The sequence below is a fragment of the Thamnophis elegans genome, chromosome 1 (assembly GCF_009769535.1).
Source record: "Thamnophis elegans isolate rThaEle1 chromosome 1, rThaEle1.pri, whole genome shotgun sequence".
In the NCBI taxonomy this organism is placed as follows: domain Eukaryota; kingdom Metazoa; phylum Chordata; class Lepidosauria; order Squamata; family Colubridae; genus Thamnophis; species Thamnophis elegans.
Genome location: NC_045541.1, coordinates 3,181,409 through 3,193,717, shown reverse-complemented (window position 1 = coordinate 3,193,717; position 12,309 = coordinate 3,181,409). Strand labels below are relative to the sequence as shown.

Below are 12,309 nucleotides of genomic sequence, written 5' to 3'. Positions count from 1 at the left end.
TAACATGCAGAAAGTCCACAAATGGCTTCCAGTCTCTAATAAACTTATTTAATCCATTGTCTGTAATCAATGCAGTTGCTTTCATCATTTCTGACAGTAGAGTCAATTCAGTCAAAAATACATTCAATTTGTGTTCCCATTTCTTTCCATACTTAGCATAAACAATCCTCGGAACCATACTATATACAGAAACCATGTTCCAAACTGTTTTTCTATTGATTTATCCATAGTACCTAGAAGAAAGGCTTCAGGCTCCATTAGTACTTAAATTGAAATACTTTTCTTTGTCATTATTATATTTATCCAATAAGATTATACTTATAAAACACCACATATGAAAAAATGTACCAGGAGTTTGATTACATTTCCAACACTTGTTGGGAATGCCTTTATATATTTTTGCCAATCTATCCAGAATCAAATAGCAACAAGACACCATTTTATAAATGTTTTCTTTTAAATTGCAATTCAAAGTAAAATTTAAACCTTTAGTCCATATTTTTCCATTGATCTCATCGAACGCTATTTTTTTTGCCCATTTTACCACACGATTTTAACATGTTCCAGATTCATCTTAAGTAACATTTCATAAACTTTAGCAATCAGATGGTCATCTCCAGAGCATAGGTTCCTACTCAATTCAGATTATCTCGTGCAAAAACATATTTTAATCAAATTTAAATATTTCAAAATTGTTATAATAGTTAAACAAGTCACAATTAAATACTGGATGTTTTATTGTTTATAGGTCCCCCTTCTTCAAATATCAATAAATTACAATGTGTCCTTCATTTAGATTCCAGTAGCATCTATTTTCTGTTGGGGACTGATCTAAAAGAAAGCTCTTTCATCAATATCAGTATAGTCTGAAAAAGAAATAACATTCTAGGTCAGTGTTTCTCAACCTTGGCAACTTGAAGATGTCCGGACTTCAACTCCCAGAATTCCCCAGCCAGCATTCGCGAATGCTGGCTGGGGAATTCTGGGAGTGAAGTCCGGACATCTTCAAGTTGCCAAGGTTGAGAACACTGTTCTAGGTAGTACATATTCATGATTGAATTCTTCCCATTAATGACACATCTTATTTCTCTATGTAAGTCCAACTTTATCTCATTGCACGTTTTCTTATAATTATTTTAAAATAACTTAGAATTTACATTAGTAAGAATCACCCCAAATACTTTACCTTTTTCATAGCTTTAAATCCTATTTTAATTTAATTTTTTTTCTGATCTTTTTCATTCATATTCTTTGTCAGCATTGTCAACTTTTGTTTATTTATTTTCAAACCTGCCACTTTCCCAATGTTTTAAACGTCTTCATAACATCTTCAATATTCTTCAGGCATCTTGCAAAATCAAAACCAAGTCATCAGCAAAGGCATGAAGTTTATATTTATGTGCTTCAATTTGTAACCCTTTTACTCTGTTGTCTTGTCTAATATCTCTATTTAGCAATTCCACATCAAGATAAATAATAAAGGAGATAGGGGACACCGCTGTCTTGTTCCTTTCTGCATTTCCCACAAGTCTGTCAAACCTCCATTCACCATTATCTGAGCCTTCTAGAGAATATAAGTGGACATTAATCCCTTAATGTCCAAAATCCAAAAAAGAAGTCCAAAAGTCATCTTTTCAACTACTATAACCATAAAATCCTAGATCAAATTGTCAAAAGCTTTTTCCTGCATCCAAAAAGTAACGAAACCTGTTGTCAGTTGTTGTAAATGTTCTATTATTTCTAAGACTATATTCACACTGTCATTTAGTTATCTCTTGGGTAGAAAACTACATTGAATTTCCTTTATGTAGTCTCATAAAACTTTTTTTTAGTCCTTCAGCTAAAATGGATGTAAACAAATTGTAATCATTATTATTGAAGAGCCGAGGTGGTGCAGTGGTTAGGGTGCAGTACTGCAGGCCACTTCAGCTGACTGTGATCTGCAGTTCAGTGGTTCAAATCTCACCGGCTCAAGGTCGACTCAGCCTTCCATCCTTCCGAGGTGGGTGAAATTATGAGGACCCAGACTGTGGGGGCAAGTTGCTGACTCAATTGCTAAAAAATCTGTAAACCGCTTAGAGAGGGCTGAAAACCCTATGACGTATATATAAGTCTAATAAATAAATAAATAAATAAATAAATAAAGAAGTGAAATTGGTCTGTAATTTTTCACAGAAGTTAACTCCTGCCCTCTTTGGGTATCAAAGGGATAGGGGCTTCTGTCCATGAATCAGGCATAGAATTTCCTTGTAAAATAGAGACTATTAGGTCCTTCATCAGAAGTAGATTATCTTCAAATGTTTTATAAAATCCACTTGATAGGCCATCCAGTCCTGGAGCTTTACCTGCCTCAAGTCTTTTAATTGCCCATTCACATCCTATATTAAAATCTTACAATTCATCCATTATAATGAAGACGTTTCTGGTATTCCGGCAATGGCTTCTATTTTCACAACCTGTCCTTGATCAGTATCAAGCTTCTTTTTATCTTTTTCTTTTAGGCCAAATTCTTGTGCTCATTGATTCTTTGCCTTTTGAGAAATAATGCAATTCTGAAACCATACCTTTCCTGAAAATCTCTTGTGCTTTGAATATTGAGTTTAATCGAAAGCATTGAATTCTAAAGGTAAAGATGACTCCTTCCAATTCATCTCAGCGAAAAAGAATGTTATTCTCCTTTAGAAGATCTGCCTTTGTATTTCCTTAATATATTTGGAATTTCTCTAAATATTTGCACCTCTTTCTCTAGAATCTCTGTTGGTAAAGTTTCTGCATCACTTGTTCTTAAGTAGATTTTCTTATAAATTGAATCATGACATCTGTCTTCGAATTGCACATACTTAATTTTACAAATGGACTACGGGGCCAGGTCAATTTGAAGTAAGATTTTGAAATTAAATATAATAAGCTTTTCCTGTGGGAAAATGCTGCGGATTAAAAAAGAACCTCATGAGAGGGCTTTGAACATTGGACACTAGGGGAAACCAGAAATAACTAAATATTATAATTAAAAAACAAGAGATCCAACAATAAAGAATGGAGCAAGATATTTTAACATTGGAAGGATTTAAGGATATTTGGGGACAATGTACTAAGAATAACTCTTAAGATTATCTGCTATTCTAAAAATGGATTTAAAAGATGATATATAACATCTTTTATTGCCTAAAACAGTAAGGCTGACTCTAATGTGGATTTTAAAATGGCAGCTACAAAACCTGTGGAGAAAGATGTTACACTGGATTTATAAATGAAACAGCTGATGTCTTAATAATTAAAGGAGCGTACAAAGAAAAACCAGATTTGGATGTTTGTTGTAGATTTACAAAAAGATGTGTTACACTACAAAGCAGTTCCTTAGAAGAGACAAAAGTGAAAGAAGCTTAGGGGACACTATTTAAAGGGATTAAAGATCAAGATTCTTAAAAGCAAAGGGAAGGAATACAAAGTTGGATTATTTGATCAGGGACAAAATGTATATATATTGTTTTTGGTAGCTTTTAATGGATTTTTCTTTAATGAGGAGGCTTTAAACATTTGTAAGATGTGGAAAAAATAGAACTACTGTGGTATTTTCAGAAAAGGTGATGTTACTGTGTTAAAAATAAAGGAATATAAAGTTGGTTTATTTCTTAACAAACTTTTGCTTACAACTGAATAACAAAGCTTTAAAAATTATCTATAGGTAAGAGATGAGATATGGGAAGAGGTCTCATATTGCTGTATCAGATTTGATAAGTTTTTAAAATTGTTTATACTTGTCTTGATTGAAGCAGAAAGCCATTTCTTCATACAGTATATTACTATTTTCCCTTTTTTCCCTCTTGCACTATATATGTGTGTGTGTGTGTGTGTGTGTGTGTGTGTGTTTGTGTGTGTTTGTGTGTGTGTGTGTATTTAGTGTCACAACCCTGGTATGCCCAAATATGGGGTTGTGACACTAAATACATACCTATTTCCCTTTATTTATTTATCAGCACAAATACAACATATATATATTAGATTTTTACAACCCCGGTATGCCCAAATATGGGAGGAAGATCACTACTTCCATTCTCTGTCCTTCGGCTCATCACAAGAGACCATCCAGGCAGAAACCCAATATTTTTACTGTTGCCTTTTTGTTACATTTTGTTGTATTTGTGCTTTATTTATTTATCAGCACAAATACAACCATATATATATATATATATATATATATATATATATATATATATATATATATATATATATATATATATATATATATATATATATTTCTATTAGTTTTTTAATAAAAAATATTATACCCAGTATATAAAAAAGAAAGGATTACAGCTGGATGCTACACAGTGAAGCACTTTGAATATTGTAAAGTGTTATATAAAAGCTCTACTACACACTACACTTGATCTTAGCCAAAAGGCCAAGAAGCGATAAGCTCTACTTTATTGTGGTATTTTCCTAGATCTTTTTTTTAATGACATAATATAATCAATATGGATACGAAAGAGATCTTTATTTGCAAACTTCAACATCGCAGTCAAGATGTTCTCCTTTAAGGAACCTTTGTGACCCTTCCTTAATTTCATCCTTTTGGCAGGCAATTGGAGTCCGTCTCAATGAACTTTGCCATTCTGAGAGTGAGAGTCCAGCCAACCTGCTGGGCCTCATTTATGATGAGGAGACCAAGAGGAAGCTCAGAAAGGAGGATGAGGAAGAAGACTTTTTAGATGACAGTAAGGAGACTCCCTTTACTACAAGAACCCCCACTTGTAAGAACCTCTCCTTTAGGAACACTTCTTCTTTCTCTTTCTTTCAAAATTTTCTCTCTTTTTTTTGGTTCCCTCTCCACCCACAGTGTTTCACCACATTTCCTCTTTTCTTCTTGAGTTTGAGTTTGAGTAGTTTATTTATATGCTGCCCTTTTCCCTGGGGGGACTCAGGGCGGCTTACAATTCGGAAGGAAGGGAAAACAAACAGATTAACACATAAGACAGTACATCATTAAAAGCACAACATTCATACAATTCGGGTGGGTTACGGTCTTTAGCCCCAGGCCTGACGGGACAGCCAGGTTTTAAGGGCTGTGCGGAAGGTCTGGAGGGTGGTGAGGGTACGACTATCTGAATTTGCTCTAATGCATTATATCAGTGTTTCTCAACCTTGGCAACTTGAAGATGTCTGGACTTCAACTCCCAGAATTCCCCAGCCAGCATTCGCTGGCTGGGGAATTCTGGGAGTTGAAGTCCGGACATCTTCAAGTTGCCAAGGTTGAGAAACACTGCATTATATAGTAGCTTGGTGCATTAAAAAACGAGAGGGGGGGAGACATAATCAGATGTGTTGCTTTTATATAAATAAAAATGTAGCCACCTGCAGAATCTTGTGGACCTAGTTGGAGGCATCTTCTCATCTGCATCCAATAATTATTTCCAGTAGCTCAGTAGAACCCAGGCAAACTTATAATTCGACAGTGTAGACATCTATTTGTAACTGCGCTGACTGTTTACTGGGGACTGCGGATGCTAGACCTGAAATTTCAGTTTCCGATATGATCCATTTTTGTTCTTCAATTTAAAAAAAAAAATCTGTGCTCAGAGCTGGGTGCACAGCAGAACCTGAAGATTTACAACAATAGTAATAAAATATAAATTACAATAGTATTGATGAACATGGATAGATACTAAACTCTAATATTCCCCAAATGATTTCTCCTGGTACCAAATGTGTAACTTCTTTTCAAAAACTCATTAGAGAGAGGTATTTTGTATATAAGAGGGCAAAACAATCCAGAAGAGGTGCCACCATGATTAAGGCACTGCTAGGGGTCTCCTTGGATGGTGGGGGACTTCCATTAGGGGTCACTCTTACCAGATTAACAGATCTCCTTCTGACTACATGGTCTTAGAAATAACCAGGTCTTAAGTCATGTGAGATTTTTAAAGGTGACCACATCACACGAATTGCATCTGGAAACTGAGTGGCTCCCAGTGCAATTTTTGGAATGGAAGTGTGATGCGCAAATCTTGGAATGCCCATTATTCCATGAGCCATAGCTGTTCTGACCCTCCTCGTCCCACACCAACACACTCCGAGTCCAAGATACTTTACGGAATTGATTAACAGACAGACAGGTCCTTGGCAGCAAACCGGCACAGATAAGTCCTGGCAGCAATCCAGCCTGCCAAGCTCACAATACTGTTCTCCAACATTCGTTAATGCGTTGACTTCTGCAAGAAGGGCGTGTGCACAAGCATTCCTTTTATAGTCTGGAGAGGAGCCTAATTACCAGCAGCTGAATGCAATTACTTCCTATAACTGTGTAATTGTTCCTGACACTTATTAGTTCTCCGGTGCCGGGCATCCAGGAACAACTCATTGCTGACCTCCGGATCACACTCCCTTGTCTCTTCCCTACTGGTCCAAGGCTCAGGCGCCTCCTGGTAGCCAACCAGCCTCTCTGCGCCATGCTCAGAGTCAAAACCCTGTCCAAGGTCCTCCACATCCTCCAGAGCCAACTCATAGGGCCCGTCGCTGTCAGAGTCTGGCGGCAGCTCCAATGGCTCCTGCTGGACCACAACACATAGCATACTAAACCAGTTTAAATTTCTGAATGATCCTTAAAGCAGTTTAGTGTAGAACTAAATGGGTTAGATTATACTGCATTAATCCAAATCGTGCAGAGGTGAGATTTCACAAAGTCTTAAAACTACCCATTTTCTCCCTTAAATGTTTGCCCGTGATGAAAAACTGTGCCCCAGTTTTGTGAGGGTTTCAGAGTTTTTTTTTTAAAGTGCTATGCATAACTTATGTTTCTGCTTAGCCATCCTACCGTCCTCCAACCCCACCAGAACTTGTTAAAAAGGGGAGTTCTTTTAGATGGCATCCATCTGTTAAATGGAAAACTAGAAAGCGGGTTAAATGAAAAGATTTAAATTAGAGGTCAAATATTCATCGGTGGAAGTTTTCTTTTTTATTTAAATAGATTCTAGAAATATATTTCCCAGGCATCTACACTTAAAAACGGGGGACTACCACATTCAGAACAATAAGAAGTTACTCTTATTGTAACGCTCTACATGGGGCTGCCCCTGAAGAGTGTTCGGAGACTACAGTTGGTCCAGAATGCAGCCGCGCCAGCGATATTGGGTGTACCTAGATACACCCATGTTACACCCATCCTCCGCGAGCTGCACTGGCTTCCTATGGGTGTCCGGACGTGCTTCAAGGTGCTGGTTATCACCTTTAAAGCCCTACATGGCTTGGGACCTGGATATCTGCGAGACCGTCTTCTGCCACATACCTCCCAACGGCCGATAAGATCTCACAGGATGGGCCTTCTCCGGGTGCCGTCGACCGGACAATGCCGGCTGACGGCCCCTCAGGGGAGGGCCTTCTCTGTAGCTGCTCCGGCCCTGTGGAACGATCTACCTGCAGAGATCCGGACCCTTCCCACTCTCTCGGCCTTCCAAAAAGCCACTAAAACCTGGCTGTTCCGGCAGGCCTGGGGCTGTTGACCTCATGAATGAGGTCCAACCCCATCTAGGTTTGAGTGCATGGTGTGTTGTTTTTAAATCTGTTTTTCTCTTTTCCCTATATTTTAGTTTTTTATTTTATTCCTGTATTTGTAAGCCGCCCGGAGTCCTACGGGATTGGGCGGCATATAAATTTATTAAATTACAATTACAATTACTAATACTCCCATGTCAGAAGCATCAAAGTGTTTTTGTGGTGGGGATGCTAGTGACATCCGCATTGCCTGGGGCATGCCCAGATGGGGGCACCTTTTGCATCCCCATGAAGTTGTCCCTAAAGTGGTACCCATTTATCTACTAGCAGAGTTGGAGCATTTGATGGGAGCTCAGTCTGAGCAACGGGTCTCAAACACGGGGCTGCCAATTGTCAGCCCAGTGTTCAACCTTGTGAGCCCCCACACTCCTTAGTAAGGAATTAATTGGCTATTTTGATTAGTAGCCATGCTAGTTGTAGACAAACATATCTGCAGGTCACATGGTTAAGGAAATATATGCTTTAATGTTATGCAATGTAGCAATTAGTAATCACACAATTATTTAAAATGGCAAGAAGACTGTATGTTAGCACTTTTATAAATCATCAGAGACAAGTAAAACACGACACCACAATTGTGTCAACAAAATGTATGCCAGTCTAACAGAACAAAAAATGTTTCGAAATATCATCTATTCTACATGTTTGTCTACTGTAAAACATTGTTTTATATGTGTGTGTATTTGTAACGTTGTTTTGCTTCCCCTCTAAGCATGCTATCCATTAGAGTGTCTTGTGATTTTGTTGGATTTACTCTGTAAATATAAATTCTAAGAACATCTAAGCCAGTGTTTCTCAACCTTGTCAAGTTGAAGATGTCTGGACTTCAACTCCCAGAATTCCCCAGCCAGCATTCGCTGGCTGGGGAATTCTGGGAGTTGAAGCCCAGACATCTTCAACTTGACAAGGTTGAGAAACACTAAGCCATCTAATATTTGGATAGAACAGATTATGGGCATCTTATTTCAGTTACCAGTATACCTGACAATATATTGGTTTTTAACCTTGCTCATATGAAGCTTTTTATCTCTGTCAGTTGTCTAGAATTATTCTGCTAGTTATGTGGCTAAATAAATAAATAAGAATGCTTATGTATACGTGTACACATCTAAGGACTTTCTATACCATGCTGCAGTGTAGAGTTAATGGGATTAGGAAAGTCTGCTTTGCAGTGAAGGAATTAGAGAAAGAGGAATTTGTAAATCAGAGAGGAATGGGACTCCAATAGATAACACCTGTGTGACCGTCCTTTAATTCCGTCATTCAGAAATTCTGTAACATTTCATAATTTTAAGATACACAGTCTGTTGCACTTCTTATAAAGCAATGCAGCACACAGTTACACTTATTAATCCTACTTAATAACTGTTTTAATAAAGATTTAATCTAGAATGAATTATAACTTGTCCTAGTTTGTTATACAATTCTAGGATAACTCTTGAGAGAATGTTGAAGAAATTTAACTCTTATCTAGAATCTGTGAAGAATTTGCAATTCCCTTTCTCTCAATTCATGGTTTCAAACTTGAAAGTAGCAAATTTGGTGAAACCTTCTATGGTTATTTCCATTTCATATTTCTCTAAAGTGAAATTATTTACAATGAATAATAAGATTAACATAATAATTAAAGAGTAGAACTGCATTTATTGAGGAAAGAATACTAAGAAATACAGATATGTGCAACCAGTGGTGGGATTCAAATGATTTAACAGCTGGTTCTCTGCCCTAATGCTTTCTTCCAACAATCAGTTCACCCAACTGCTCAGAAAGTTAAGAACCGGTTCTTTGGAAGTGGTGCAAACTGGCTGAAACGCACCACTGCATGGAACTAATCAGCTAAACTAATCTTCATATTTTGAACTCTAGCTTTACACCTCTCTATTCCTTAATCGGTTTTCTAGAGTATTTTCATCTAGCAACTGTACACTTCAGATTTACAGTTAATTACAAATATTAGTGCGAAGCAATTTGGTAATGAATTCTAGTTCTTGCCACTGCCCCTTCATTTAATAACCGAGAAAGGAACCACTCAATTCCATGTTTCAGAATTAAGTGTACTTTTACTGGCTACAAATGATGAGAAGCGAAGCAAAGCTGAATCTGAATAAAAAGGCGCGAAAGCAATAGATATCGATACAAGATTCAAACCCCGCCCCTTGGTACCCCAGTCCATAGTCCAATCATATTTCACCCAACTGTCAGGTGGGAGACATCTTTGAAAATCATCATCAGGATGGAATGCTGGACAGTTGGCCTTGGCGGGAAACTCCCTTCCTTCCGTATGCGCAAAGAGATGGTGAGAATAACTCCCTAATTAAACAGTCCTCCAGTACAGAATGATTCCCTTCCCAAATACCATGTCCCCCTCTTCCCGTTTCAATGGCAGCTGAAAAACAGCAGCGAAGCAGAGTCTGACAGTTCTATTTTCCTTTGAGGCGAGGTGGTGCAGTGGTTAAATGCAGCACTGCAGCACTGCAGGCTACTTCAACTGACTTCAGTTCTGCAGTTCGGCTGTTCAAATCTCACCGGCTCAAGATTGACTCAGCCTTCCATCCTTCCGAGGTGGGTAAAATGATTGTTGTTGGGGGCAATATGCTGACTCTGTAAACCGCTCAGAGAGGGCTGAAAGCCCTATGAAGCGGTATATATAAGTCTAACTGCTATTGCTATTGCTATTGCATCTGTAATACTTGGATCAACATATTGAGTAGATGCACAGACACATTATAGAGTTCCTTAAATCAGCAAGAACATCCCATCATATTGTTTTTAAAACCCACCTAATGCATACTGATGGTCTCAAAGTCCAACACCCGGTGCAAGTCATCCCTAGGCTCCAGTTGAAAACTTTACAGGAAAGGATTTTGATTCTGTTTTCAACTGTGCAACTTTCATCTTCTTGATCATTTTGTTATCAAGTGGCGTATTTGAAATTGCACTGGACTCTGAGATGACACTGGGATTGGGCGGCCTATAAATTCATTAAATCAAATCAAATCTAATCAAATTTGCTTAAATTCCTTCTTCGGTAGTCTAGGCCCTTAGAGGAGACAACTAATACCATTAATGACGAAGAAAGAAAAGTTGGAAAGAAATGTAGATTCTATAATTGTATCAAGTATGTATCAAGGCTGAAACTAAACATAGCAATAGCAATAGCAGTTAGACTTATATAGCGCTTCATAGGGCTTTCAGCCCTCTCTAAGCGGTTTACAGAGTCAGCATATCGCCCCCAACAACAATCCGGGTCCTCATTTCACCCACCTCGGAAGGATGGAAGGCTGAGTCAACCTTGAGCCGGTGAGATTTGAACAGGCGAACTGCAGAACTGCAGTCAGCTGAAGTAGCTGAAGTAGCCTGCAGTGCTGCATTTAACCACTGCGCCACCTCGGCTCAGGGGGGAATAGTGGAAAAATAGTATAACAGTGTGTCATTATTAAAACAGATCTGAATTATGAGGTAAAGACTTCTTAGGGGAGACTTCATTTATAAGAACCATGTTGAGATCATTGCAGTGGTGCTGCTGTAGAGGTATCATAAATCACAGTGAATATGAATCAATACTGTAGCTAAATGTGATTGTCACACCCCTCCCCCAAATAGAATAATCATACAACATATTGTTCCATACACAGTTTGCATTATGTCCCATGTCTGGTGGTGTCCATTTTTTTAGAACGATCTTTTTTCTCTGCTGCTCTTGTTTTGTAACACAGCATATGTATATTTTCTTTTTTTTAGGTACAGTAAATCCCACCAAATGTTGTTGTCCTTTTGCTTTGAAGATGGCAGCATGTCAGCTTCTTCTAGAGATCACCACTTTTCTTCGAGAGACCTTTCCCTACATGCCCAGGCCACGTACTGAACCTCTTGTGGTAAGTGAGAGAAAGGGATGGAACTGGGATATAAAAGAATAAAGTTGTAGAAATGAGGAAGGTCTGGGTAGGGCAGGGAACCAAAAACAAATTGTGTAGCTAAGGAATGTGTTGTGGCTCAGCAGGAGCCGTTGGAGCTGCCACCAGACTCCGACAGCGAGGGGCCCTATGAGTCGGCTCTGGAGGATGTGGAGGACCCTGGACAGGGTTCCAACTCCGAGCAGGGCGCAGGGAGGCTGGTTGGCCACCAGGAGGCTCCTGAGCCTTGGACCAGTGGGGAGGCGACAAGGGAGAGTGATCTGGACGCCAGTTGTGAGTTGTTCCTGGATGCCCGGCACCGAAGAGCTACTCGGCGTCAGGAACAATTACGCAGTTACAGGAGGTGATTGTACTCAGCTGGTGGTCATTAGGCTCCTCTCCAGACTATAAAAAGCTACTGGTGCACATGGCCCTCTTTGCAGAAGTCAACACAGGATTGAATGTCGGAGGACATTACTGTGAGCTTGGCAGGCTGGATTGCTGCCAAGCCTTATCTGTGTTTATTGCTGCCTGAGTTTGTCTGAGTTGCTGCCAAGGTCCTTACCTGTTTGTTCTGCTTGGCTTTCAGCCAGCGAGGTCTTGGTGTCTTGCTATTAAAGTACATTCCAATTAAGCTTGTCTTGGCATTCGTTACTGGATGGAGGAGGGGGTCAGAACAGGAATGTATTGATGAGACAGAGTGAAAATTTGTTATCCAAAATAGCCGGTGATTTGGTCATAGGTCTTGGAAAAAAAAAGATTTCTCAAGATGGATGGATGGCAATTTAGTCTAACCATTCTTGACATTCTTTAGTTTAGATACACAGAAGTCTCTTTAAGGGCAGCAAGTGGTGGCGAGCAAAAT

At 38.9% G+C, this 12,309-nt stretch overlaps 1 protein-coding gene and 1 pseudogene across 1 annotated transcript in view; one reads left to right on the top strand and one right to left on the bottom strand.

The window, feature by feature from the left end:
- UNC80 (unc-80 homolog, NALCN channel complex subunit) overlaps positions 1 to 12,309 on the top strand; it is a 160,047-nt gene that overhangs the window by 65,044 nt on the left and 82,694 nt on the right. Inside the window, 2 exon segments of the mRNA XM_032222422.1 lie at positions 4,578 to 4,718; positions 11,293 to 11,426. Of these exon segments, the coding sequence (XP_032078313.1) occupies positions 4,578 to 4,718; positions 11,293 to 11,426 (275 nt within the window).
- On the bottom strand, positions 4,281 to 4,417 carry LOC116523750 (annotated as a pseudogene).